The sequence below is a fragment of the Podarcis melisellensis genome, assembly GCF_964234715.1.
Source record: "Podarcis melisellensis genome assembly, chromosome: 2".
In the NCBI taxonomy this organism is placed as follows: Eukaryota; Metazoa; Chordata; class Lepidosauria; order Squamata; family Lacertidae; genus Podarcis; species Podarcis melisellensis.
In genome coordinates this window covers 91,814,707-91,842,260 of record NC_138529.1, presented here as the reverse complement: position 1 = coordinate 91,842,260, position 27,554 = coordinate 91,814,707, and the positions used below count along the sequence as shown (strand labels likewise).

The 27,554-nt window shown below is 41.4% G+C and overlaps 1 protein-coding gene across 7 annotated transcripts in view; it reads left to right on the top strand.

The window, feature by feature from the left end:
* Positions 1-27,554, top strand: part of CNTN6 (contactin 6) — a 196,966-nt gene that overhangs the window by 84,898 nt on the left and 84,514 nt on the right. For all 7 annotated transcript variants that reach the window (XR_014165831.1, XM_081901481.1, XM_081901480.1 and 4 more), the window contains one exon: positions 24,753-24,848. Coding sequence is in view for 6 of the 7 variants with exons in the window: in XM_081901481.1 (XP_081757607.1) it covers positions 24,753-24,848 (96 nt within the window). In the remaining variant the exon portion in view is untranslated. The remainder of the gene's footprint in view (positions 1-24,752; positions 24,849-27,554) is intronic.

The window sequence follows — 27,554 nt, the reverse complement described above, 5'->3', positions numbered from 1 at the left end:
TAATTAAAACAACAACATCACAACATAGTTGAAACCAGCAATTAAAATACAATTTGTCCTGACAGCATCATCTGCGCCTCTGTTTCCAAAGCCTCTCTGAACAGGAAGTTCTTAGCCTGCTGTCAGAAAGAAAACAAAGAGGGAGCCATTTTAACCACTCTGCTCATTCATTCTTGGTACTGCCATGTTGCTTTAAGGGCTCTTACAGAGCCATGGTGATAGGGGTAATTATATATTCTCTGAATATGACTTATTTGATTATAACCCATACATTCCATGAGCAAAAAGCTTATTCACTTTTGTGGATCCAGGTTCCATCTTGAGCTTGTATGGGGAGGAGAGAAGTGGCACATAAATAGAGAGGATCAATTATAAGCAAAGGAAAAACAAAAATTTATGCAGCTCTTTGTCTGTCTGTCTCTGATGAGGAAAGAAGCCTTGGACAACATTCAATTATCTGCAGTTTGGTCCCCTCGGTTAAGGAAATCCAAGGTGATTATCCATGAATCCCTCATTGGCTTTAAGCCAATGGACTAGAAAGAACTGATATTAGTTTAGATAAAAGGCACAGAAGGAAGGACTTACTAATGTTTTTTGAATCATATGAAGCCTGGTAAAAGTATAGCTCGGAGCTAATTTCAAGTACTAGTTCCTAAACTGTTGGTTAGCAGAAGCCAGGATCACAATAACTGTCCCCTGCAGTGCAATAATGTTCAAATGCCATATAAATATATGGGCACATTGATCCCTTGCGCTGGATTAAATGATATCATCTGTGGCAGAGTCTAAGCTTTCTTAATAATCTTTATGGTCACAAGATCAAGAGAATTTATAGATGACAACTGTAGACGTTCTGCAACTAGATGTAAACTGCACCATCTTTGGGTCTGCATATCTAAGACGCTTGTGTTTTTGAAGACAGAACAACATTTCTGATGTCACATTTCCCAATTGTGTCTTTTAGTAGTGTAATTAAAAATTGTTATGTCTGCCTGAACTTCAACTTGTACATTCATCATCATGTTTGTGGGATTTGTTATTTAATATTAATTTTTATTTTTTCTGTATTGTGGTCATAAAATAGAACCACCAGAGAGCTATTTTTAAATGATATTTTAAAATAGTTAAATAATTATAATGACAGTAGTGATAATAATATTAGCATATAAGGTAAAGGTAAAGAATCCCTGGATAGTTAAGTCCAGTCAAAGGCAACTATGGGGTGCAATGCTTATCTTGCTTTTCAGGCCAAGGGAGCTGTCATTTGTCCACAGCTCCCTTGGCCTGACAGTTTTCTGGCTCATGAGGCCAGCATGACTAAACCACCTCTGGCACAATGGAACACCGTGACAGAAACCAGAGCACACGGAAACGCCATTTACCATATACCTTGGTACTCAGACAGCTTGGCCTCTGAACACCACAAACCCAGAAGTGAGTGTTCCTGTTTGTGAACATTTTTTGGAAGCCAAACGTCCGATGCGGCTTCTGATTGGGTGCAGGAAGCTCCTGCAGCCAGTCGGAAGCTGCGTCTTGGTTTTCAAATGGTTTCAGGAGTCGAACGGACTCCCGGAATGGATTAAGTTTGACAGCCAAGGTACCACTGTACTATATTATATTTAGCATATACTATATTAATGGTCAAAGGGACTTGGGTGGCGCTGTGGGTTAAACCAAAGAGCCTAGGATTTGCCAATCAGAAGGTCGGCGGTTCAAATCCCCGCGACAGGGTGAGCTCCCGTTGCACGGTCCCTGCTCCTGCCAACCTAGCAGTTCAAAAGCACGTCAAAAGTGCGAGTAGATAAATAGGTACTGCTCCGGTGTGAAGGTAAACGGCATTTCTGTGCACTGCCCTGGTTCACCAGAAGCGGCTTAGTCATGCTGGCCACACAACCCGGAAGCTGTACGCCGGCTCCCTCGGCCAATAAAGCGAGATGAGCGCTGCAACCCCAGAGTCGGTCACAACTGGACCTAATGGTCAGGGGTCCTTTTACCTTTATATTAATGGTTACCATCAGCCTGACAATGACCAACATTTTGGGTCAGAACATCACCTGCATTCCACACATTAGCAATGCTCACCACATGCTTGAGGTGGTAGACGATTTTGTTGGCCTGAGTTCCACCATAACCAGCAATCTTTCCATCCCTGCTGAATTTGACAAGCATATTGGCAAGGCAGCTAAGGCAAAGGCTCGTCTCTCCAAAAGGGTATGGGAGAATGTGATGCTAACATTCAATACCAAGATGAAGGTCTACCAGATTGTGTGTTGAGCATGCTGCTTTATGGAAGTGGGCAACTTACAACCCGCAGGAACGATGCCTCAACACCTTCCACACGTGCTGCATCAGGATGATTTTGGGTATCACATGGCAGGACAGAATCTCAAACAAAGATGTGCTCTCCCATGCCCACATTCCCAGCATGTTTGCACTAGTGTCTTAGGATTCCCAAGGACGTGCTCTACGGGGAACTGACTTCAGGCACCAGGCTCATTGGCAGACCAGCTTCAGATCCTTTCACAGTCCTTTAGAAGTGGTGTTATGTGGGAAGCTGCCTTATGCTGAATCAGACAACTCATCCATGTATCTCAGTATTGATTACAATGACTTGCATTGTTTAGGATCTTTCAGTTAGGGGACATTTTCAACCCTACCTGGAGATGCCAGGAACTGAGCCTCAGACCTTCTGCATTCAATGCAGATGCCCTACCACTAAAGCAGATGCCATGCCACTATGTGGTATTGTCAGTATGCCTCTTTCAGTGAAAGCTGCTGTGTTCTAATATCACTTCAAGCTTCCGAACACTCTTCAAGAATAGCTCTGTGTAAAGATTACTTGTTACACAGTAAGCAAGTTTGAGATTGCAGAAATAAAGGTGCAATATGATGACAGCGCAGCGGAGCATATGGCAAGCTTTTCTAAACTTTGCAGAGGGAAGATTTTTTTCAGTGTTATCCCAGTAGTGCATAAGACCTCCATTTCTGGTTTCAGCTAAATTCAGTCACAAGGAGTGCTATTCTTCTAGAAAAAGAGATGCTGGAACTCACCATTAATGCCTCCCTTGTTCTTTTATAATGGCAATGGAGAGTTCCGGAGAGTTCCTGCTGAAAAAAAGCCTGGGTCTTTTTACATTGAGTTTGTTTTCAAGTGTTGTACAGTGGCACCTCATGTTAAGAACATAATTCATTATGGAGGTCCATTCTTAACCTGAATCTGTTGTTAACCTGAGGTACCACTTTAGCTAATGGGGCCTCCCACTGCTGCCATGCTGCTGCTGTGTGATTTCTGTTCTCATTCTGAAGCAAAGTTCTTAATCTGAGGTACTATTTCTGGGTTAGTGGAGTCTGTAACCTGAAGCGTCTGTAACCTGAAGCATCTGTAACCCGAGGTACCACTGTATTTAGAAATGCTATGACACATACACACACACTAAAATGGATGACATAGATAAGGAAATGTAGACTGCATAGTAAGAGCTTGAAAATACTGTTGCATGCCACCCAAATCCTTACCCAGGATCTTTGTTTTCTTTGGGAATGAGGCACAGCTGAAACTGTGGTGTCTTTATGATATTTGGTTTGTTTTCACATATATACAACCTGAGCCTGCAATGGAGGGGTTAACAGCATTAACATCCTAAAATAGTCTTGTTTTTCCCATAGCTGCACCCTTGGTTTCAAACAGAAATCAACCACTGCTATTTCTCTCTGGCTTTCAAGCTTGCTGCTTTGCTTCTCAGTCACACCATGGCAAAACTCAACTCTAAACTCATGCTTTGTCCTTCTAACCATCTCTGAGTTGTGGGAGAGGCCTCACCCATTCACTGTCTTGCGCAGAGCCCACTTTCCTTGCTGTCTTAATGGCCCATCACCCAGGTGATCACCTCAACACAAGAACCTAGCCTGGCTTAACACATTCTGGATCCAGGGGTTAGCAGGTGGGCAGAAGTATACAGCCTACCCCACCAAACTCATAACAACACAATTAGAATACATAAGATATGCAAGAAGAAAATTGTCCACATATAATAGCAGGGTGTCTTACAGACAGCTGGCTACCAGAGTTATATTGTCATCAAGAACTCTTCACACAAGATGGTTTCCTACATGGACATCACTTTGATACAGCAAAACTGTTCTGTGTGAAATGGCCTTTATTGCTGAAACATCTAGAAACCAAGCTTCAGGTCAGCTGCAATCTGGATTGAAATGAACTAGGATTCCTGCACAGAAAACAGACAACCTGAAGAATGAGCACCAAAACAAAGAGGCCTCCAGTGACCTCTTTGGATAACGGAAACAAGATCATAGGAAGCTGCCTTACACTTTGAGCACTGATATCTCGGCAGTATAGTCTACTGGGGTGGCTCAGTTGGTAGAACCTGAGACTCTTAGTCTCAGGGTCATGGGTTTGAACCCCACCTTGGGCAAAAGATTCCTGCGGTGAAAGGGAGTCAGTCTAGATAACCCTCATGGTCCCATCCAACTCTACAATTCTATGCTTGGCAGCAGCTCTCCAAAATGGCTTAGATATGTTGGCATTGACATTGACCAAGGCAGAACGTAGCATCATGCAATCTGAAGGAGAAGGAGAAAAGGGGGGTTCTAAGGAAAACAGAGGCACTAATTTGGTACAGTTGCAGATTAAAGTATATGGATACATAGGTACATAGTTGTGTGAGTAATCCAAAACTCATATTAATGTGTAGAGTACTGAATTGCTATGCACACCTAAAACACAATAACTATTTTTTATAGGTGTTAGATAAAGCAATGTTGCAGGTTTTACTCGCAGGCGTTTTTTGTTTCTTGTTAGCTTCTTTCCCTGATTACGACAGTGGCGTTGTCCACAGGCATCTTGTATCTAGGGGCCTGCTATTTTCAGTATTACCTCCTTGGTAATATAGGAAAATGGTATTAAATATAAATGTCATAGAGGAAACAAAAAGGCACCATTTAGATTCTGTATTCAAACTGTCAGAAATAGTAGCCATGCATTCTTGACGTCAACAATGCCAAGAAAATAGAAAGGGTCTGGGAATATTTGAACTCTAAAGTAGATCCCCCCCCCTTAGTCTGAAATGCAGTTGAGAGGCACAATCTTCATGAATATTAATTTGTTGTGCATAATGTAGGCCTACTATTATGAATGAAGCTTACATAACTCAAATTTAAATGGTGTTTTTAAACACACACAAATTCATTGGAATGCTAGGGGATGTTTTCATTATTGCACCACTTTTATGTAAAAGTAAGTCAATGTAAATAAATAGGTGTAAAGGAAATATCCTCATCGAGCTGAATATTAACAGTGGCATCGCAACTTCTTTTTCCACTGTCCTAAATAGCCAGGCTATATGCAATTACACTGTTGTGGTTGTTGCCAATTAAAGATAGCTCAAGATTACAAAGGTTGCAAGCCTTCAAGCTAAATACAGGCCACCAGCCATTTTTAGTTGCCCACAGCAGCCTGGGGTGACAAAACCAGGAAGATTGCTAACTACTGGCAGACCAGATTGGTGGGCCACAAGTTGTGTTCATTTTTGGCACCTTTCATAAGCTTGCCTCCTGGGATGAGCACTGCATCCCATAATCACTTGCTTGTGGTAACGGTCTTTCACAACCGTGCAGTGGCTAGATAGCTGAAGTTAATGTACAGTAAACATGCTTCTCCATACAGAGCCAAATCTGCACTCTGATGGGTACATAATGTTCATAAATGGGTCAGTTGTGCATTTATTTTAATGTCAAGAGTATATTGTACTTTCAAATTTCCTCCTTCATGGAAATCAAAGAACAGAAGGGCATCAGAGGCTCTATAGTCACAAGACATTTGTATACTAGGTTGGTGGTGGAACACCCTCCCCAGTTAAGTTTTTTCCCTCCTTCCACTTATATTTTCTGCTGGCTCTGTTGTTCAGCTCTCTGTTTTTATATTGGGATATTTCTTTGGGGGTTGTGACCAATACTAGCCCTACTCAGGGCAGACCCATTGAAATGAATGATTCAAAGCCAATCATCCAGTTACAGATAGGTAGCCGTGTTGGTCTGCCATAGTAAAAACAAAAAAAATTCCTTCCAGTAGCACCTTAAAGACCAACTAAGTTAGTTCTTGGTATGAGCTTTCGTGTGCATGCACACTTCTTCAGATACACCAGTGTATCTGAAGAAGTGTGCATGAACACGAAAGGTCATACCAAAAGCCAATCATGTTCATCAGTTTTAATGGATGTATTTCTGTTCATGTTTTACTGTTTAAATGACTGCAAGACTCCATATAGGCTGATCTGGATGAAAGGCAGGGTAAAAGTTTGTGGGCTCGAATTCTGTACTAACTTACTCTAGAGTAAGTTCAATTGAAATCAGTTGGACTTACTTTTAAGCAGACATGTGTTTTGTCTGTTTTATAGATAGCTTAAAAAACAACAACCTAGCCTTCAGTCCTCAATTTAGACATATTTTTTCATATGATAAGAAACAGAAGGGAAATGATGTTGAGGAATGGATGGAAGTGGGGAAGAGCGCAGGCATGAAACAAAAATACCACTCATAACTATTCATGGAGGGTAAGAACAGCAGACCAAATATTATTTAAAATAACCAATTTGGGATGTGAAATGAGGTTCCTTCTAATACATGCAAATCATTCTGTCTCAGGCTCCGTCACTAATCAGAGGAAGGGATGATGGTTCCTATTTAACTCAGTTCACTTCCATTGCCACGTGAAAGTCACTTGTCTGTCACCAACTGTGATTTTAGCTTGTTAATTTCAAGAGATATTGACAAGCGCTTTAATTCACATACAAGATTAATGGGCTGCATAGGGAAGCAATACCCCAGAGTCAGACAGCCCTTTCACACTTGTAAATTGCCCACATTGTAAAAAGCTTTCCCTCTGTTGTAAACAGGGCTGGAGCTGTTAATAAAGGAGCTTTTGTTTGGCATCTCAGGGTGAGATTTCAATGGGCGAGCTTGCAGAGTAAGCAAAAACATTCCTCGCTGAGGGAGCTGCATTGAAGCCTGTTGCTAATTGCTCCTCAGGAAAGCCGATGAAGTTCCACAATAATTTCCCATCCTTTTGTCCAGGAATAAAGTGCAGTGCTGGCAAGCATGCTTGAGGAAGCTTGGATCCATACCAAGGATCAGAAGCGCTGCAAGGAACCTGGGATGCCTGAGTGCCCTGACATATTCTTAGCGGTTTAGCCACGGCAGGTGTCTCTCAGAAGCTATGTTGATAATGGTGGCTTTTAGGGAAACGCGGCACTTTCTTCAGGACTTGACTTTCCATTCTGCAAACGGGGAAATGAACTGATTGTTAATGTTGAGCGATGAAACACTGAGAATATTTTATTTCTTTATTTCCTGCCCTTTACCCAAATGTTCCAGGGCATTAAAATAGCATAGAAAACAGTTTAAAACAAGTTACAGTCATAAAAATAAGATGGGTCCTAGAATATATATAGTCGTATCTTGAATCTCAAATGCCTTGGCTCCTGAACGGTCAAAACCCAGAAGTGAGTATTCTGGTTTTCGAATGATTTTTGGAAGCCGAAGGTCCGCCACGGCTTCCAATTGGCTGCAGGATGCTTCCAATTGGCTGTAGGATGCTTCCAATTGGCTGCAGGATGCAGCCAAACAGAAGCCACGCCTTGGTTTTGAATGGTTCTGGGAGTCGAACAAACTCCCAGAATGCATTCTGTTCAAGAACCAAGGTACAACTGCACACCTCAAGTGTCTTCAACATACTCAGGAAGCTGTACAATGAGGTCACCAGATGCACCTCTGTGGGGAAGGAGTCCCAAAGCTTTGGGACCACCACAGAGAATGCTCTGTTCTGGGCCACCCACCCCTTGAGTCTCTGAGGGTGGAGGGACTGCCAAAAGGGTCCTACCTTTCCTCTGAAGAGGTCAAGGTGGCATACAAGCTTCCTGCTTCCCCATTCTACCCTCACAACATCCAGAAGCCATGGACATGGAGAATGGCCCAAGTCAACTTTATGGCTGAGTGCTGATTTTAAACTTTGTCTCCCAGGTCCTAGTCCAACACTCTAACCACTCCATTGGCTCTCATTGTGGGTACTAGTGGCCCCAGATACTGAGTGATATTTTAATTGTTATGTTTAGCCATAACCTTTGGAATTTTCTAGGCAACCAAAACTCCTGTCCTTGGGTCCAGTACACCTCCAAGTATCAGGCCTGGTCTTGTAGCAGAGCAACATGCAGCCTCCAAGCGTGTAGGAGTCCCAAGTCTCTCCCGGAGTGTAGAAATATATCACAGGAGACTAGGGAGGTACTGAGCAGCATAATTCTATTCCATTTCAGCTTCACTTTCCAGTCCTTGGTCTGTCCTGTCCCATTTTTCGTGGATTTTTTTAAAAGAATACACAAAAAGTACACTTAAATCATAGTTATTTTTTACACATGTTTTACTGAAATATTGAAGTAAAATACACATTTTTACCATTGCTTTTTAGTGGGAGTTGCATTCCAATAGCCAAGTGAATTTGAGAGTGTAAAATCTGGTCAATCCACAGTTGGACAAGTCACTTGATAGGCTGTTGCAGTTGATGCTGAATCATAGGCCAGGCAATGTAGAAGTACTGAATAAATGTGTATGTGCAGAGATGGAGCTTTTGAATTGTTCAGCAAACATAAAAGCTCACTTTCCCCCTGATTATTTCATCATGTTGTTTACCTTTGAGTGCACACAAATTGCATGAGCACCAGAAAGCAATACAGCATAGCTCCGAATGTCACAACCCTGGTTTTTTTTAAAACTTGTAGCATATGTTTGGAAGCAGAAAATGGGAAAATCAATGCAGCTAAATCAGATCAGATATGTACAAAAGCTGAGGATGCATGAGTTTCTTTCCTCTTGGCTTCTCTGTCTCTGGTCCAGATGGTATCCTGCTGTGTTACACACCAGTTCTGGTCTGGAATTACTGTTAGTGCTGTTATTTCATCGCAATTTAAAGATCCCATGTATGTAGGGAAGTTGTGCTATCACAGTCATGGTAAGCTAATGCTCTACAAGAGTTTGTATACTGATCTTTACTGGTAAAGTCCCATCAGGACAATTGGATGTGGTTGGGGAATTTGGAAAGGGAAATGAAGAAGCATCCATCCATCCATCCATTTGTTTTAATTTGTTATGTACATATCCTGATTCCAGTCCTCCTATGAAAATGTCAAGGTGTTGGATGTTGAGTAGTCAGGTTCAAATCCTTACTCTGAAACTGAATAATTGGCCAAACACTAGTCACTTTATTTCAGGGGTACTGTTCACTTTAACATCATTCTGTCTCAGGTGGCAAAATGACTTGGACCACTCCTGCTTGTTTATTTACAGCCAGCCATTTGCAGAGCAGAATCAATAATTTGGGGTGTCTTTAACTCCTGTTCCTGGGTTTTCCAACAATCGCATCCACTATCCAAGTGAGCCACAGCCAAGTCAGCTCACAATCTTTGAGCTACAGCGCTTCCTGGTCCGATAAATCAGATTCAGATATATATATGCCTCCTTCCATAATATCCCTCTTTAACAAACATGAATAATTTGACAACATTTTAAATTTTCATATGAAATTTTACCTCAGATTAGGAAGTGGTGCATGCAGAACATTACAACATGCAGGGGGAAACACTAAATGTAAACATGATAAATAAAAAAAGAATGAAGTCTTCACCATGGACGAACTTCATCCCAATGTAATTTGGGGTGCCCTACTTAAGTTTCAGTTTTCGTTGCTGGCCCTCCCATCAAGCAGAGTGAGGGAGCCAACACTGTGGTGCAGAAGCAGCAGTGAGGACAATGTTGGACAACAAAGCTGTTTATACCATACAGCGTGCCTGGGGTGCAAGTTAGCTTACTTTCCCTAGGTGCACTGGAAGTAGCTCTCCCATCTCTAGTGTTGAAATAAGATTAAACTGCCAGTCCAATTGGCTGTGATGAGGGACACCGTCTTCTCCGTCACCTCAGACAGCAAGATGGCATGGGCTAGGGTTGCCATATTTCAAAAAGTTAAAAACCAGGACACCCCAAAAGTTGTTGAGCTTTTCTTAGGAATACCTCAACCTTGTTGAGCTTTTTAAAGACAATCCCTGACATTGTTGAGCATTTTCCTTTACAAAAACACTGAGAAAAATGCAATTTTTTGATTGACTTGCCTAAAATCCAGGACAAAGCGCTACCTTTTGGAAATTCCCCCAGATGTCAATTCTGCTTTTGAAATCCCAGCAATGTCTGGGAAAATCCGGACGTAAGACAGCCCTAGCATGGACTGTCCTTGAGGCCTTTTTTGTGAGTGATATAACATGTATTCTACATGTAACATTCAAATATAATACAGTCATATACAACCTCCAGAAAGTGCTCTTAGAAAAGCAATACGTGTTAGCGAGATATTGTTAGGAAGAAAACAGATAAAGGTCTCAAAGCAGTTAGATTTTTATTGATAAAATTTAATATTTTTGAAGGTTAAAGCCAGTCTCTTTATTTGCAGTGTTGGTAAAGTTCCCTTTACTGTCCAAGGTTCCAATAAATTATTGAATGTAATTTCCACCATATCCACCAGAGCTTTTCATTTTATTTTTGGTACAATTCAGACAAAAGATTGGAAAGGTTTGTTTAAAAAAGGAAAAATCAATAGATAGCAATAGATTTAAAAATATATATATTTGAAAGTTAGATGGGTCTGCTACTCTACAATCATATATAAATATATTTAACAGAAGCTTTCCTGTAATAACATATTTAACAGCAAGGTTTCATCAGGAACACTCCTCTTGCAAAAGTAAGCAGGAACAGCACATTTTTGTGTAGGCCATGATCCAGTGAAGGAGCCTCACACATTATTGCAGGTATTTCTTGTTGCTGCTGAGGAAGATGGAAGAGGTCATTGCATTCCCAGATCTCAATCTTCCAAAACAGCAACAGAAATCAGTGTCCAAATGCTTCTGGGGTGCAACCAGGGATGCCACAGTAATCTGCCAAGCCTGATCACCTGTGTAGATGTTGCCATACAGCTGGTCTTGAGGTATCCTGCATTTTGCTCATGTCTGCCACTTTCTCATTTAGTTTCCATCAAGAGGTAGAGGAACAACTGTGTGCTGCTCTTTGTGATGACTCTAATAGGCAGGCAAGATGTACCATGTTGGTAGTTAGCTCTATGAAGGATGCAAGTTTAGCATGTCCTAGACTGAGCCTCAGATAAGGCTGCAGCTTAATCTGGGTAGTTAGTTTCACTCCCAGCAGCAGAAATTCCTATAGTTAAAGGGGACCTGCCTAATTCAGTGGCTCTCAACTCTTACAGTGTTGAGGAGGCAGTGGTTTCATTGGAGCTTCAAAACTGGAGTGGCAATGCAATCTCCTTCTGCCGGACTGCTGCTAAAAGACTGACCGCCTGTGCTGGAGCTCTTGGTGCAGTAGGGACGATGTGGTTGAATGCGTGGACAATTCCTCTTCACTCTCTGATTCTTCCTCCAAGTTCCCCACTTTGTCCCCTCAAGAGGGGAAGTTGGACTCCAAGATCATGACAATCATCAGCTGCTGGATGTGCAGGCTCTTGGCCTGTTGATTTGGATAGTGTGTGGAGAAACTCAAAGAACACCAAACCAGCAAAGAACAGTTGTGAAACTGGCAAGCTCCTTCATCTGCCCCCAATTTCTGCAGCATGTCTGTCTGCTATGCAACTGAAACAGGCTTGAAACCCATTTTCAGTTTTACTTCTACTATTATGGATCATTGCGTAGGTGGGTGGAAAGAAACTTTGAAACATACTTTATGGTTTCTACCAAGTCCATCTAGCCCAGTGTGTACATAATCTGCCAATGAAGAGGGAAATGTGCACATTTCCCAGTTAATAGAATCCTAATAGCTCAGCTGCATGCTTGTACATTCTCAAGGCAATATGCATGCTCTCCAATAAGCATACCCTTTGTTCCTGTCAGAGATGAGCAACCTGTCACCTACAAGCCACATGCATCCCATTGTCTAATTTCATGTGATTTATGATATCCCTTCCTGCTAGTCTACGGAGAAACACAGGGAGGGAGGACTGTAGGATGGGGGAAGCTTAACAAAACCTATCATGATATGCACGTTTTCCAGGGCCTAGAGAATATACAAAAATGTGAGGCATGCACATTCCAAATGGACTGCTGGACAGTATGCATAGTGACCAAAGAATATAGAAATTATTATTGAGTTATGTTGGAATGAAGGTAAATTGACCAGGAAATTTGCACTGCAGTGGCTCTTCATGGTTCCAGACAGGGATATTTCCTAGGACATTCTAGGCATTGAAATCTTGACCTTGACAGTGGTGTAACATGAGTTGCATGGGAGGCGGGGAGGAAGGAAAACTGGAGGAAAGAAAACAGATGGAGTATGCATGCATATTCAACTACCTAAGGTGTTCATGTTACCCAGGAGAGCATAGCCACATAGGTAAGAAAAGAAGAGTTGTTCCATTGTCTGTAAAGGTTGCTTTCCATGCTGTTCGCATGGAAAAGCCATTTTCAACAGAGCACTGCAATGGAAGTGTGTAGCTGTACTGAGGCAGCACAGGTGTTGAAATTTTGCGCTCCTAACAATTTTTTTGAAAAATAAAATTTATTAAAATTTTCCAATCAAACAAAATTATATATTCCAAATTATATAAATTATCCAATAATCAAATCTCAATGTTATGCCTAATTATAAATTATTATAATTATTTAGCTGACTTCCCATACTTCAAGATCCCTCCTCCTTCCCTCCTAACAATCTTTTTGTGCCCAGGACAACTGCCCCTGTGGGCCCCCACATGCTACGCCACTGCTTCTGAATGCAAGGTGTGTGCTCTTAACACTGAGCTGGTCATCCTTCAGCATTTCTCCACTGCTCACTGCAGCCCTCGGACACAGTGAGCAAACTTGTAACATTTAGTTTCACACCAAGTGGAGGAATTTACACATGTTCCTGTAAGTAGTATTATTGTCTTGCTTGATAAGATCTCCTACCCATTACCCTATTTCCAACGCTCCACAGCTGAGGCTCCCTCAGGATTTTTTGAGACATGTCAATTGGTGAAAGCACTGAGCAACAACGGAGATTCCAGTTGATCATTCTTTGAATTTTCATGATGATGTGTTAATTGTTGGTCTTTGAATATAACTTTCCTATCACGTGTGTATCAGTGCCATAGAAAGCATCTTATTATAGACATTGCTCAATCATTTGCGGGAGCTTGTCATTTAGGAGTATTTTAAAGCCTCACAGAAGGAAGTTTCATAAAAGAATAAAACTATTTTGGTTTGCCCTGATTGTTCCTAACAAATCCATGTTGATTACTACTCATCACCCAGATTTTCTTTTAGTGGTTAAAAACCAAATAGTGTGTATGATTTGGTCTAATTTTGTCTCTGGTATTGAAGAACAGCTAATCAGTCTGTAATTCCTTGAGTCTTCTCCCTTTCATTTTTAAAGCCTAGATAATATATTCACTCTTCCCTAGGCTTTTCAGCTTTCACCAGCTAACACCTTCAGAATCCTTGAGTAGTTACCATTAGGCCTCACTGACTACACGGATTTTCTACATATACTGTGATATTCTTTGTTATCCTGTCATCGTAAAAAAACATGGAGCAAGGCTGGCTTTATCGGTGCAAAGCTTGACACTGAAATCCCTTGGATTTCATGGATACTGATGAAATAAGGGGCAGAGGGGGATACAGCAATTTGTTAGACTTGGACCTAAATCAATGTATTGAAGCTATGCTAATAAATCAAAGGACCTATATGGCCTACAGCTTATTAAATATTAAAGCAGGATTCAGTGGAAATACAGTGGAAATACTCCTTGGTATGTGTCATTAATGTACATGCCAGGAATCTGCATTTAAAATAGGAGAAATTATTCCATAGCCCATTGCTTTCAACTCCAGAGGCTTAGAGTAGAGCTGAGCTAAAATTGCTCAGAATACATTTTTTTGCAAAATAAAAATAAAAATGTGTTGTGCTGTTTTTGTTTCTGCTTTTTATTACCTCCTCTAGAACAAAAAGGTCACTTTGTAGAATTTCCTTTCAATATTCACCACCATTTTGTATGTGGAGCCCCTTCAACATGACCTGGAACCATGGTAGTTCTGGGGCATTGTGGAGGCAGAAAAATTGTAGTCAGGCTACTAGTATCATTTTCCAGGGACAGTCCCAGATTTATAGAAGCCATCCCACTTTCTGATTTGATCCCGGAATGTCCTGCTTTTCCTTAGGATGTCCCTATTTTCATCAGAGAAATGTTGGAGTGTATGGAGTTGTGTGACCCTTGAGCCAAGGAGATAAGTAACTGTAGAACCTTTAGAAAACATTTGAAGGCAGCTCTGTATAGCAAAAGGGTTTTTTAATGTTTAATGTTTTATTTCGTTTTACATATGCTGGAAGCCACCCAGAGTGGGGTGTTGTTGTTGTTGTTATGATATAACATGGTCCTAAAAGACCTACATTTGCTCCCAGTACATTTCCGAGCACAAATCAAAGTGTTGGTGCTGACTTTTAAAACCCAAAACAGCCTCAGCCCAGTATACCTGAAGGAGTGTCTCCACCCCCATTGTCCAACCCGGACACTGAGGCCCAGCTCCGAGGGCCTTCTAGCGGTTCCCTCACTGTGAAAAGTGAAGCTACAAGGAACCAGACAAAGAGCATTCTCAGTAGTGGCACCCGCCCTGTGGAACACCCCCCCATCAGATGTCAAGGAAATAAACAACTATCTGACTTTTAGAAGACATCTGAAGGCAGCCCTGTTTAGGGAAGTTTTTAATGTTTGATGTTTTATTGCTTTATTATTAATAATATTCTGTTGGCAGCCACCCAGAGTGAATGGGGAAACCCAGCCAGATGGGCAGGGTATAAATATTATTATTCCATATTTTCATCAGTAAAATGTTGAGGGTATGCACACACACACACTGCTTCAAGAAACCAAGCAAAGTCCATTACCCTGAAGCAGCAATATTGTCATTTTGCATGCTATACAACTGACGAGAAAACAAAAAAATTTTCTTCCAGGCTTCCACAGTGGCCTATACAGATCAGTAATAAGGAAAATAATAAGCAGTGATAAAACAATGAACCTTTAAAATTAGCTGTCTTTTTTCCCTACGTACCTCTGTGGGAAATTGTCACTTTCCACAAAAATCAAACCTGAACCTGAACATCTAAAGTCTAACCCTATTCAGATCATACTTAGCCAAACTATTTTATTCATTCACACAGATCACTATAAATCACTTCCTATTTCCAAAACTTCAAACTTGTATTCCATTTATTCAATTACTTTGGGTGGAGGGCAGGGAAAGAGTTTTCCAAAGCCATTAGGAAAAGTAAGTCTGCGCTATATTACAAATGTACCCATTTTCCTCCTAACCAGCTGCCCCCTCCTGCAAGCTATGGAAAAACAACAAAGATTCCCCAGACTAGAAAATGTGCTAGAAAGATCACAGAAAGAAAATAGAAAGCAGCTTTTTAGGACCCAGAAATTCCCAAATCCTGTTGGGTAAAATAACTCACTCATCAATCACAACTTAGGACTTCACTCATTGGCTTAAAACAGTGAAAGGCAGGAAAAGGTAGGCTGGGCCATTTCTCTGCACATTTCTATTTCTAACTTTCTTTGTAAAAAATAAAATAAAAATAGAAATTTCAGAATCTGGGCCCCTTGCAATTGCTTCAATTGCTCACCTGTAAATCCAGGCATATTAGTAAACACAAGACAGGGAAGTAGCCTTAAGAAACAAGTCAGGAAACAAAAGAAGCATGACAGAAAAGAAGTTCTCCCTTGACTGGAAAGCATTTGTGTGTAATTAGCATCACAGGGTAATATAGGTAACAAATTGTTAATCTCCTGAACACAGACGGTGCAGTTACTTATGCAAATCTTAACAATGGGTGCACTTTGAAAACGGCTAAGTTCATAATTTCCTGTTATATTTGCTTGGGTGAAGAGCTGCATTGTGATCCATCATAACCAGTTGCATTAGTCATTGTGCTGTAATAAATCACATTGCATAAAGCAGAGCTTCTTCAAAGGAATTGATCTCCCCCATCCCAACCCCCATTCCCTTTAGGAGATGTCTCTAGCTTGAAAAGTGTCTCTGCTCCTAATGCTCCCCCCCCCCTCCATTATTCAATAATGGACTATAATTACAACAGTAATATTTAAGATTATATAATGACAAAACATTTGTGGGATGGAATCAAAAGTTCAAGAAAGCATGAAATTGCATTAATTCCAAAGAACTGTTAGTAATTATGCAAGGTGATGAATTTTGCCTTCCCCTAATTATCCATAACATGTATTAGGATGTTGTTATATCTTTGTTTGGTATTTAGGAAGACATGGCTATCTAATAGTCCTTCCTAAAATAAGTTAACATATTTATTTCATTAATTTTAAAACGTCACAATGGGAATTGCACCCTGCATATAGCTTGGTTCTGTTGATTCTGTCATCATCTATTTGAATCAACCATTACTATCTTTAAATGCCCCTACACCCAAGGTTCTCAGTGCAGCATAAAAAGTGGTGCCAAGGGTGGGGCGGTGGCACTGGGGTTTTTGCCTGAAGTGGAAAAGTGTCCTGGGTCAACCCTGACCATGTATTCCCACAAATCCATTTCTGTCCCACATAATATCTCCTAACCAAGTTTTCAACCAGTGAAACGATTGGTAGTCACTGATCTTAGAGAGGAGGCTCTTTTGAGGGCACCACTGAAGGTGGTGATCATCTCAAGCTCCTTTTTCATTTCTGCTAGGCTGGCACCAAGTTTGAGGAGGTCCTGGGTAAGGTACCTTATGCCAGAGACCATCTTGGCTGTGAATCCCAGAAGACCTCCTCCCTGCCTTGTAGGCATTTTCCCACCTCACCTGAAAGGCTAGGGCCATGAATGACTCCAGCTACAAAAGTTGAGGCTGCTGTATCTTGGGCTAGGGTATTTTTTAGCAGGGTTTGCTGCCAGGAGGGAGAGGAGCTGTTCTTGCTGTTATTGAGATTAATTTTTGCCTCTATATTTTAGATCTTACCATGATTTATGTGCAAATTGTTCAATTTGAGTACTTTTACAGTTTTATTTATGGTTTATGACTACTTTTGTTACAGCACAGTCAATGGTCATAGGTATGGGAGTTCCAAGCCAGCAATATCTGGAGAGCCAGAGATTCTCCACCCATGTCTTAGTAGAAGAAAGTTGTTGCTAATAGGCAGTATGAAAAAATTACTCTTCCAAATTAAAAGCAAACAGACTTTGTTTTATCGTTTTAATGTTTTGTCATCCAATTAAGACTGAATGATAAACTCCTGGTGCTGAGGATGGGGAGGTAGAAAAGATATATTCTCTATTCTGTGGCAGATTCTTATTCCCATTAACACTAATGGAACCATCACAGAGAAAAGGAAAATGTCTGTTTACGTTACATTAGAGCATTTCTTGGGATACAGTTGTTTATCACCTTAACCAAACACCTCAGCAATCACTGAGGATTTGCCCATCTTTTGATAATTACAGTTCAAGGCAATTAGAGTGCTTCCAATTGTTGATTATTTTCTCACTTTACTACTGTTGCCATTTCTTTTATTAAAGTGTTGCTGTTTTGAATATTTACGTTTAGCACAAGAAACCCTTTTAATGGGAGGGCTCCATTGCCAGTTTTAAACTGCGTGCCCTTTAAAATAAAACAAAATGCAAGGCTCATGTGTGCTTCATTTCTCGCGTATACATATGCATACAAATATTCACAAGAGTCTATATTCTCATTCTTCCTTTCAGATGCCAAATTGTAAGTGTGGCATTCAGTTGTCCACAAGGTTGTGCTGCACCTTCAAATGGTCCTTACTGCAATCACTTGAAGGGCAGTGGGGCTGAAGCAAAAATGCTTCAAAAAGGGCAAGCAGAACTTGGGGTAACGTTTTGAGGGGTCAGGATCTGTGTCGCTGCTCATCCTATTTAACAGTCCTCTGCCACTCTCCCCCCTCAACTTTAATCCCAGAAGGTTTCCCCTTCTCACACCATGCAACTACTAAGCACACTTTTCATCTTTACAACCCCATTTCTGAAGCCACATCTCTTGTCTATTCTGCAGCAAATTGTGCCTTTCAACAATGGCAAAAGTTTGAGTAAAGCAGAGATGGTGTAACACTGAGGATTTTTAAAAAATCAAACCAATTTTAACAATGAGAAATAACACAACATTACTGTATTTCTTTAGCTCCCATTTCAGTGTACTCATACCATGTTTAAACTCTATTCAAACCTCTGCCATTTTTAAAAATATCACCACTTTTCCCAATTCAGTTTCCTTCCATTCCTGCTTTCTTCAAACCTTGCTGTTGTTTTAAACCACAATTTCCCTCTCTGTTGGTCTCCACCACTCCTTGACTCAAAGTTCTCCCTCAGCTGCCTCATGTGAGAGTGAAAAAGGATGTGAAGCCCTCAAATGTTTCATTGTATGAAGGTACTTTACTCAAACCTCTGCTGTTGTTTAGAATCGCTGTTTCCTCCCCTCAGCTTCCCCCATACCTGCTTTACTAAAACTTCTGCTGTTGTTTTAATCTCCCCCGCCCTTTCCCACTGCCAGTGTCCTTTCTTTCATATTCTCATGCCTTGGCTGCTGCTGTTGCACAATCTTCCTCCTCTTTTGCTCCCCTCTCCTCCACCCAACTTCATGCAAATCCAGGATTGTGATGCAACACTAAAGGTAAAGGTAAAGGTACCCCTGCCCGTACGGGCCAGTCTTGCCAGACTCTGGGGTTGTGCGCCCATCTCACTCAAGAGGCCAGGGGCCAGCGCTGTCCGGAGACACTTCCGGGTCACGTGGCCAGCGTGACATCGCTGCTCTGGCGAGCCAGAGCTGCACACGGAAACGCCGTTTACCTTCCCGCTAGAAAGCGGTCCCTATTTATCTACTTGCACCCGGAGGTGCTTTCGAACTGCTAGGTTGGCAGGCACTGGGACCGAGCAACGGGAGCGCACCCCGCCGCAGGGATTCGAACCGCTGACCTTTCGATCGGCAAGCCCTAGGCGCTGAGGCTTTTACCCACAGCGCCACCCGCGTCCCGTGATGCAACACTACAAGTCCTCTAATGGAGGCTTCACAATGATGGCTCGACATTTTTATGTAGATGGGGAGAAAATTGAAGGTTAAAAAACCCCCACACACATAATGACAAACTGTGTTCAGGTTATTGTAAATGTTATATTGGGTGATACCCAACTAAGTCATATTCAGAGTAGGCCCACTGAAATGAATGCATATGACTAACATTAGGCATTTTTCAATTTTTAAGCAGCATATCCAGCTATGCGCTTATCAAAAGTAATTTCTCTCCGAAGATCCCATTCTATAGAGAGACCAGATAAAGATGTCAGTCTCAATGGCAGCATTGTTCGCCATGATTTATTTTTAATAAAGGGTAATTTGGAGAATGCTCTTTCTCCTTCGCACTTTGGAATGAGAAGAGTTAGATTAAGCAAGAAGCTATAGTAACATTTCTGAAAGCTTCAACAAGTACCTTATTATAAACTGATCTTCAAAATCTTATTTGTAGTAGTCTTAGATCCATCACATCCCTCTGTAGTATCTAAGAAGTGACTCCTCAAAGCAAAGGGAGAAAGGCACTCCTTGGTAACAAAAAGAAAAGGGGGGGACACATAAATGGCAAGGTTTGAGAGTTACTGATTCCACTTCTAAAACATTAAATCTGGTTTGTGATGCACTCACTGTGCTTCTAAGGTATGTTTATTTGTGAGAAAAGGATGCTAGTGTGGCAGTTTGTTTTGAAATCCTCCCCATGAGATTTATGGAGTGGGATCTGAGTGGGGGTGATGAAGCAGGCAGCAATGCAGCAGTGTTAACTGATCAATATTGATGATCAATAATAATGCACCCCACCTCTCCAGGTAGAAGGCCCGGGACAATCCCCATCCTATAAAACGGGTATGGGTCTAAAGTCCGTAGCTTTGCGCCAGTGGCAAATCTGACGTCTTCGTGGCAATTTTCAGGTGCCAGGAAAGAGCTTACAACCCCCATCTCTAAATCCATGTTCAGATAAAAGTGTATGGTGCGTGGAGAGGACAGAAGCACACATTCAAACCCCATGCCTAACTCATTGCACACTTGCCAGCTCTGCTTTGGATCTTCTTGCATTGAGATGCAAGGAGTGAAGGGGTGGTGGCTCTAAAACTGTGTAAACACTCCTGTTGGCTCTGAAACCAGTGTACTCCCAGCTCTGGTTCAAGAAGCAGTGTGCAAACAATGTGAGACTCAATCCACACCTATCCTGCCGTTTATTACAAAATACTTCATTTCAATGCATTTCCCCCCAACCCAGCTTTGATACACGTTGTGTAAAATAACAAGCAAGCTGCATTTTAAACTAGTAATGCATTTGCAGCCTAACTGCACTCTCTCACCACCTGTGTCTCTTCTCCCTGCTTTCCGAGGGAGGTCTGAATGGGGCTCAACTGTTGTTAGCATCCAGAACGCTGGCTTATGTTCTTTGTCAACTCTGGCTGCGCCTGTCTCTGATTGGAAAGCCGTCGTATTGTTTTAAGAAAAGCAATGTTCATCATGAAAGCCCTGAGTGAAATTTCCAGAGTTGGCAAGATTCAATTACACCAGCCGAACAACTTGCTTGTTCTTTCAACTTGCTTCCCAGCCTTCTCTAGCATTGTCCCCATATGGTTCAGTGTATATCAGTAATGTTCTTGCGATAATCTAATTTGGTTAACACAAGGAAACATATGTTTTCCCTGCCATAAGCATATCTTGTGCTTGCTGTGGTCTGCGAATGCTTTCCTCAGATGGTGATGACTTGCCACCCTGTGCAGCTGAGCCCTGGCATCGCCATGCCATACGTGGAAGGATCACATTCGCACCTGAGCATTCTGCTCAGTCTACATGATACCGTTACAGATTTGACTGATTAGCCAGCGCCCTGCCAATAGCCACATGCCAGAATGCAATGATCAAAGAGGATTGCCAGGGAAAGAGAGGAAGGGGCAATTGGAACAGAATTGCAGCCGACAGCAAAATGCAATGTGAGCAAAGTCGATGCTCACAGTGTAAGACAAATGCAGGCAGAGGAAAAGGAGAATTATGGAGAGTCAGGTGATAACTTATTCATAGATTTCTGTGGAAAGCACAGTTAGCAAATATACCATCTGTGAAATAGAGCTGGCGTTCCTTAAATGTCTATTAGCAATTGCAATCCACTCCGAACACCTGATCTCTGCTCCACACTCCTTGATAACAACAACAAAATAAACCATTATGCTTTAATAGCTTATGTAATGTTATGTAATAGTATCATTTTAGGTAATGCAATAACAATACGAGATTGTAAACGATCATGTAGATTTTTTCTTTTTTGCTTTTTCAGGAGCCCATTACATCATTAACACTTTGGCCATTAAAAAGCTGATTAATGATTTTCAATATGCTACAAATCTGGCTTTCAACTTTGTTTGCAACAGATATGTCATAGTAAACATTTTTAGTTGGGGGGGGGCGTAATAGGAATGGACATCTTTCAGTGTGGCTGTATTTTTGTAAAAGTCAATACTACTTAATTATTTGCTTTCTTCTGATACTCTTAACCTACAGTGGTTTTTTTTCTATTTTAAAATATCAAGCTGCATGGAATACTTTTCTTTTTTGCAGGAAAATAAAAATAAAAGATCAGTCTCTAGGTGTATTTCCTGTGTTAGTAAATTGAAGCCCAATTGTCCCAGCATGAGGAATACCAATGCCTGTTTCATGATGTGTGCAGCCAAAGCAATCCAATAAATTAGACCCATGTTCAGCCAATGGGCATGTGATTCTGGGACTTGTGAAATTACTGTCAGTATGTAGCCTCATTAGACTTCACACATATCCATCCCCCTGAAGTTGTTTTTGAGCAACCGTACCAGTTTGAAGTCCAGAACAAAACAATGTAAGCATGTGTTGTTCTACCTGTTTTGTAGAAAGTTGTTTTATATGAACACTGTTCAATTTATTCCCTTAATGGAAATTTCCTTTTAATCTTTAGACACATCCAAACGTTTGATCAGTTGCATCATTATCTTGGTCTGACTTGAGTTTATACATTTACTCCAGTTTTTCCTTCACTTAGTTTTTGCTTTTATTTTATTGTGGATCCAGATTGTTGATACTTATATGGAGTATGACTAAGTACTGTTGATATTAGTAGAACTAAAGTCTGGGTCCAACTCCATATAGGAGTAGTGTATTTTGATTTTCTTCAAGATTAAAATGGGCCATATGGTCCATTAGATCTGCTTATTTGAAATTTAGATTTATAATAAAATATATTGATCCTTAGGGCTTGCCAATCAGAAGGTCGGTGGTTCAAATCCCTGCAAAGGGGTGAGCTCCCATTGCTCTGCCCCAGCTCCTGCCAACCTAGCAGTTCGAAAGTGCGTCAAAGTGCAAGTAGATAAATAGGTACTACTCTGGCGGGAAGGTAAATGGAGTTTCCATGCGGTGCTTTGGTTTCGCCAGAAGTGGTGTAGTCATGCTGGCCACATGACCTGGAAGCTGTACGCCGGCTCCCTCGGCCAATAAAGCGAGATGAGCACAGCAGCCCCAGAGTCGTCCGCGACTGGACCTAATGGTCAGGGGTCCCTTTACCTTTTATTGATCCTTTCATTTTGTTCTCCAATTTCTGTTTAACTTGAACATAAGAGTAAAGTATTCCATTGAGGGCAGGCAAAAAGCTATGGGAAGGAAGTTAGTATGGTCTAAACTAGTATCTCAGAGAATAAAAAGGGAGAATCAGGTTTGTCTAATAAAGATCTTATTGTTCACCTGTTAACGGCTCATAACTTGTTTTAGCCAGATACTGGAGAACTCTTAATACAGACCTTTATGAAGAATGGTAGTAGAGATATGGGACATAATTCTTATGGATAAGCCAGCAGCACCCCAAAGAGAACACTGTACTTTGGGGGGAGGGACACCACAACGCTCTGTATGACATGGTTTAATTTACTTGAATATGTGTAATCTATTGAACATGGCTTCTATATTTCACCTTCTCACATGACCCTGTGGAACAATACATTTGTTTGATTTATTCTCACTGGACGGCATCACTTTACACCTTGATTCTAATGTACTATTCTTTAACGCTGTCTCTATACTTGGGGGGGGGGTGAGTTCGTAATAATGTTATTGTTGTTTCCTTTGTCAATTGTTGTTGTTGTTTAGTCGTTTAGTCGTGTCCGACTCTTTGTGACCTCATGGACCAGAGCACGCCAGGCACTCCTGTCTTCCACTGCCTCCCGCAGTTTGATCAAACTCATGCTGGTAGCTTCGAGAACACTGTCCAACCATCTAGTCCTCTGTCGTCCCCTTCTCCTTGTGCCCTCAATCTTTCCCCACATCAGGGTCTTTTCCAGGGAGTCTTCTCTTCTCATGAGGTGGCCAAAGTATTGGAGCCTCAGCTTCACGATCTGTCCTTCCAGTGAGCACTCAGGGCTAATTTCCTTAAGAATGGATGTGTTTGATCTTCTTGCAGTCCATGGGACTCTCAAGAGTCTCCTCCAGCACCATAATTCAAAAGCATCAATTCTTCAGCGATCAGCCTTCTTTATGGTCCAGCTCTCACTTCCATACATCACTACTGGGAAAACCATGGCTTTAACTATGCGGACGTTTGTTGGCAAGGTGATGTCTCTGCTTTTTAAGACGCTGCCTAGGTTTGCCATCGCCTTTCTCCCAAGGAGCAGGCATCTTTTAATTTCGTGACTGCTGTCACCATCTGCAGTGATCATGGAGCCCAAGAAAGTAAAATCTCTCACTGCCTCCATTTCTTCCCCTTCTATTTGCCAGGAGGTGATGGGACCAGTGGCCATGATCTTCGTTTTTTTGATGTTGAGCTTCAGACCATATTTTGTGCTCTCCTCTTTCACCCTCATTAAAAGGTTCTTAAATTCCCCCTCACTTTCTGCCATCAATGTTGTGTCATTTGCATATCTGAGGTTGTTGATATTTCTTCCGGCAATCTTAATTCCGGCTTGGGATTCATCCAGCCCAGCCTTTCGCATGATGAATTCTGCATATAAGTTAAATAAGCAGGGAGACAATATACAGCCTTGCCATACTCCTTTCCCAATTTTGAACCAATCAGTTCAATAAAATATGGTAAAAAGGAGGGGGGAGGTCTTGCTCAGATTTCAGTGTGCCTAGGAGAAATGCACTAGCATTTTCCCCTGTAAAACTGGCTGAATGTTCAAAGCTGGTGGTAGAAGAAGAGGGATAATAAAATGCTTTAAAAAAAAATATTTCGATAGAAAAAACAACCACATGGATGAGCATAAACTTTAAACATGTTAACTGTTGTATGAATACATAGCTATAATCTATATATAAGAGGGTGCACAGTGTATTTATGAGACTGAAACTGCTTACAGTTCAATTCAGCCACCTCTGAGTAGACAATATCTTCAAGGAGATGAGAACACAAAAATTGTAAAAAGCCAAGCTCTCAGTATATATATTTCAGCTAATAGGAAACTTACCAGTGTGGCGCTGGCATACTTCAAATGAAGCTTACCAAGACAGCAGGAACTTTCCAAGAGCCAATAAGGACCTAGGCAAATCATTTCCATGCTTATTCCTCCAAAGTCCTCCCAGTATGAACAGCAAAATGGTCTCCATGGTTTGGAAATAGAAATACCTGACAGATTTTTAATTATTTCTCTCTCTTTAAGATCTTGAAAACTTTGAAACCAAAGCAAGAAGCACCGTATCAGTCAGAGAAGGACAAGGAGTCGTTCTGCTCTGTGGACCTCCACCACACTATGGAGGTAGTATACAACATTCTTATTGCTTTTTTTAAAAAGTATTTGCATACTGTAATTTGATGAATGTGCAACACATTATGGGGGCATGATTTATCCTCATGCAGATTCAGTATGCATAAGGTTTATGATCAGAACTAGAGAACCTGCCCATTACCATGCTGCAGAATATAAGGCTTCAGTAGTACAGTTCTGAAAGTTGAAATATACATATAGCTTGTAGGCTTTGCAGATACAGATACAGATACAGATATACAGATACAGATACAGATACAGATGATACAGATACTGATACTGATACAGACAAGTATAAAGTATTTCTGTTGTTCCAGCAGTTCAAGACATAACACAGACTCTGGCTCACTTCTCAAGACTGACCTTGACAGACAGCACAAGTCCCCGGATTGATAAACTGACACGCCTTAATCACTTATATAGTCATCACAGGGCTGTTGCAGCTGGCTTTGCTGACCATCCACCTGTTGGCTTATCTCAACCTTGGAGTGATTTGTGCTCATGAAGGAAATTAACCCCTTCCTCCACGTCCAGTTCCTCCAACAACAGCTACCCCCTCACTATTTTTTTCTAAACTACAAAGCCCAACTGTTGTAATGGGGTGTGGCTCCAGCCCCTTGATCATTGTGCTTGTCATTTTCTTCAGACCAGGGGGTGGGGTGAGGGAGAAAGTGACTTACCCCAAATACCCTCTTATCACTTTTTAATCCCCCACCAGCCATTTTGGAGCATTCAATGGGTTTTAATGTGTCAGTTTAAATTGACAGAATGCAGAGGTCTCCATAGATTGTAATAGGCAGATTTAAAATTGCTGCAGACTCCCAGACAGGAGGAATGGGTGGAAGAACTGGCCAGAGTTGATGTGCATGCAGAACTGAGGCATGTGTGTGTTGAGAAGGGGGGATGTAATTTGGCTTTCCTCTGGGTTTTTATTTTCAGCTGGAACTTGCCGGAACTAAGTTCCGGCACCTCTTAGGTGGGTACGATTGCTGTTATAAGAGAACAAACGAGGCATTCATTGTGAGTTCCGACACGTCTTTTTCTAGGAAAATAGCACTGCCTTTCCTCATTTTGTTTCTGTTCTCAGACATAATGCCTCTTTGAGGATGCCAGCTTCCTGTGCTATCCCCATCCCTACTCTAACACACCTTTTCAATATTTCACATACTCCATTTCCCTCCCTAGATTTTATTAACTTCCTAACTACCTTATAGGGGGAGGGATACTTTCAGAAGGGAAGCATCTTTGATAGATCCCAAGTGACATGCTGTTTCTAATTATAGTCACATAATATTATAGGAAGTCAGCATAAAGTTCCAGAGAAACCACTAGTGTTTACAGACTCATTATCATACTACGCTGATGTTGCAACTGGAACATAAATAATGTTTGTAAAATGGCATTGATGATGGCAAGGAGCTGGAATGGGGAAAGAGTCAACGTTTTGAAATGAATCAGTTGGCAGAGAGTTTCGCTCGGCTCATGAATTATACATTTAATTAAGGGATGCTAAACTGCTAGATTTCAAAACTTCTGATTTACTATGTTTTATTAAAAATACAATTTCCATGCCGCTCCTGCCACTGCCGGAGCCCGATAGAAAGAGCTCAGCAGTCAGCTGTCAAACTGCAGACAGCAGGAAGGAACAATTGCGACAGCAGGTGAACAGAAGCCACTGGACAGAAGAGCAGTGAGTCAGGCAGATCAGAGCTGCTGGGGGATCAGAAAGGAGGTGAGCTACCAGCGCCCACTAGGAAGCAGCTACTGGGGAAAAAGGAAAAGGAAAAGTTAGCATATGAATTGTCGGTCCTCAAAGCACAGTAGTGCAAAGGAAATAAAAAAAGTGTAACTCCCAAAGTGGGAAGTATTTGAAGTGCAGAGGGTGTCTGTGGATGTCTACCATCACCTGTGTGGTTGTGCAGACTCTGAATGCCTATGATAGCCTTTTTAAAAAGTACTGTATAAACCCACTTAAAATGCCCATGCAGACTGTCGTCTGTCAGGTCAAAGTTTTAAAAACCAATCCATAGCTCATTGGATAGAACTGGAGAAGATGGGGTTAATTTAGGCAGGGAGCCCTCTTTGGTTTTAGACTCTGAAGGGCTCTTTCTTCCTACTAGTCTGGTCAAGTGTTTTCATAACTTAATGGGGGAACGACCTGTGGTTGGCACACTGACAGCGAGAACCCTTCACGCGGAACGTAATACTTGGGATTTGTTTTGCTTTTTTGAGTGTTAAGTATGTTCACTGTTTTCCGAGTCCGCACAAGTGCAATGGCTTTTATCGGCTAATTGAGGCAGCATACTGAGCCTAAACCATCCACTTTTGTTTGCCTTTGTTTTCACTTGCAAATTGGCATTGCTATTTGCATATGATGATCTAAGGCAACTGTGCTGTACAGACAAAGGTCTATCAAAAGTGGGCCCCTTTCTAAATCGACTGCATTGGGCCTGAATTTTAAGTACTGCTATCCCTATACTTCCTGTCCCACACATATGAGCCAAGATAGGAAGTGAAAAAGTTTGCCTCCTCTAGACACACCCTTTACTCTTGAGTTGCTTAGATGAAGTCCTTCCAAAGGAAGTAGTGAAAGAAAGGGAAGGGTGAGTTTTGCCAGACTTTATAAAGTCATTCCAAAGAAAGCAGTCTGAAGACAGAAGACTTAGAATTGGAAAACAATGTTTGGAGCTTTCTCAA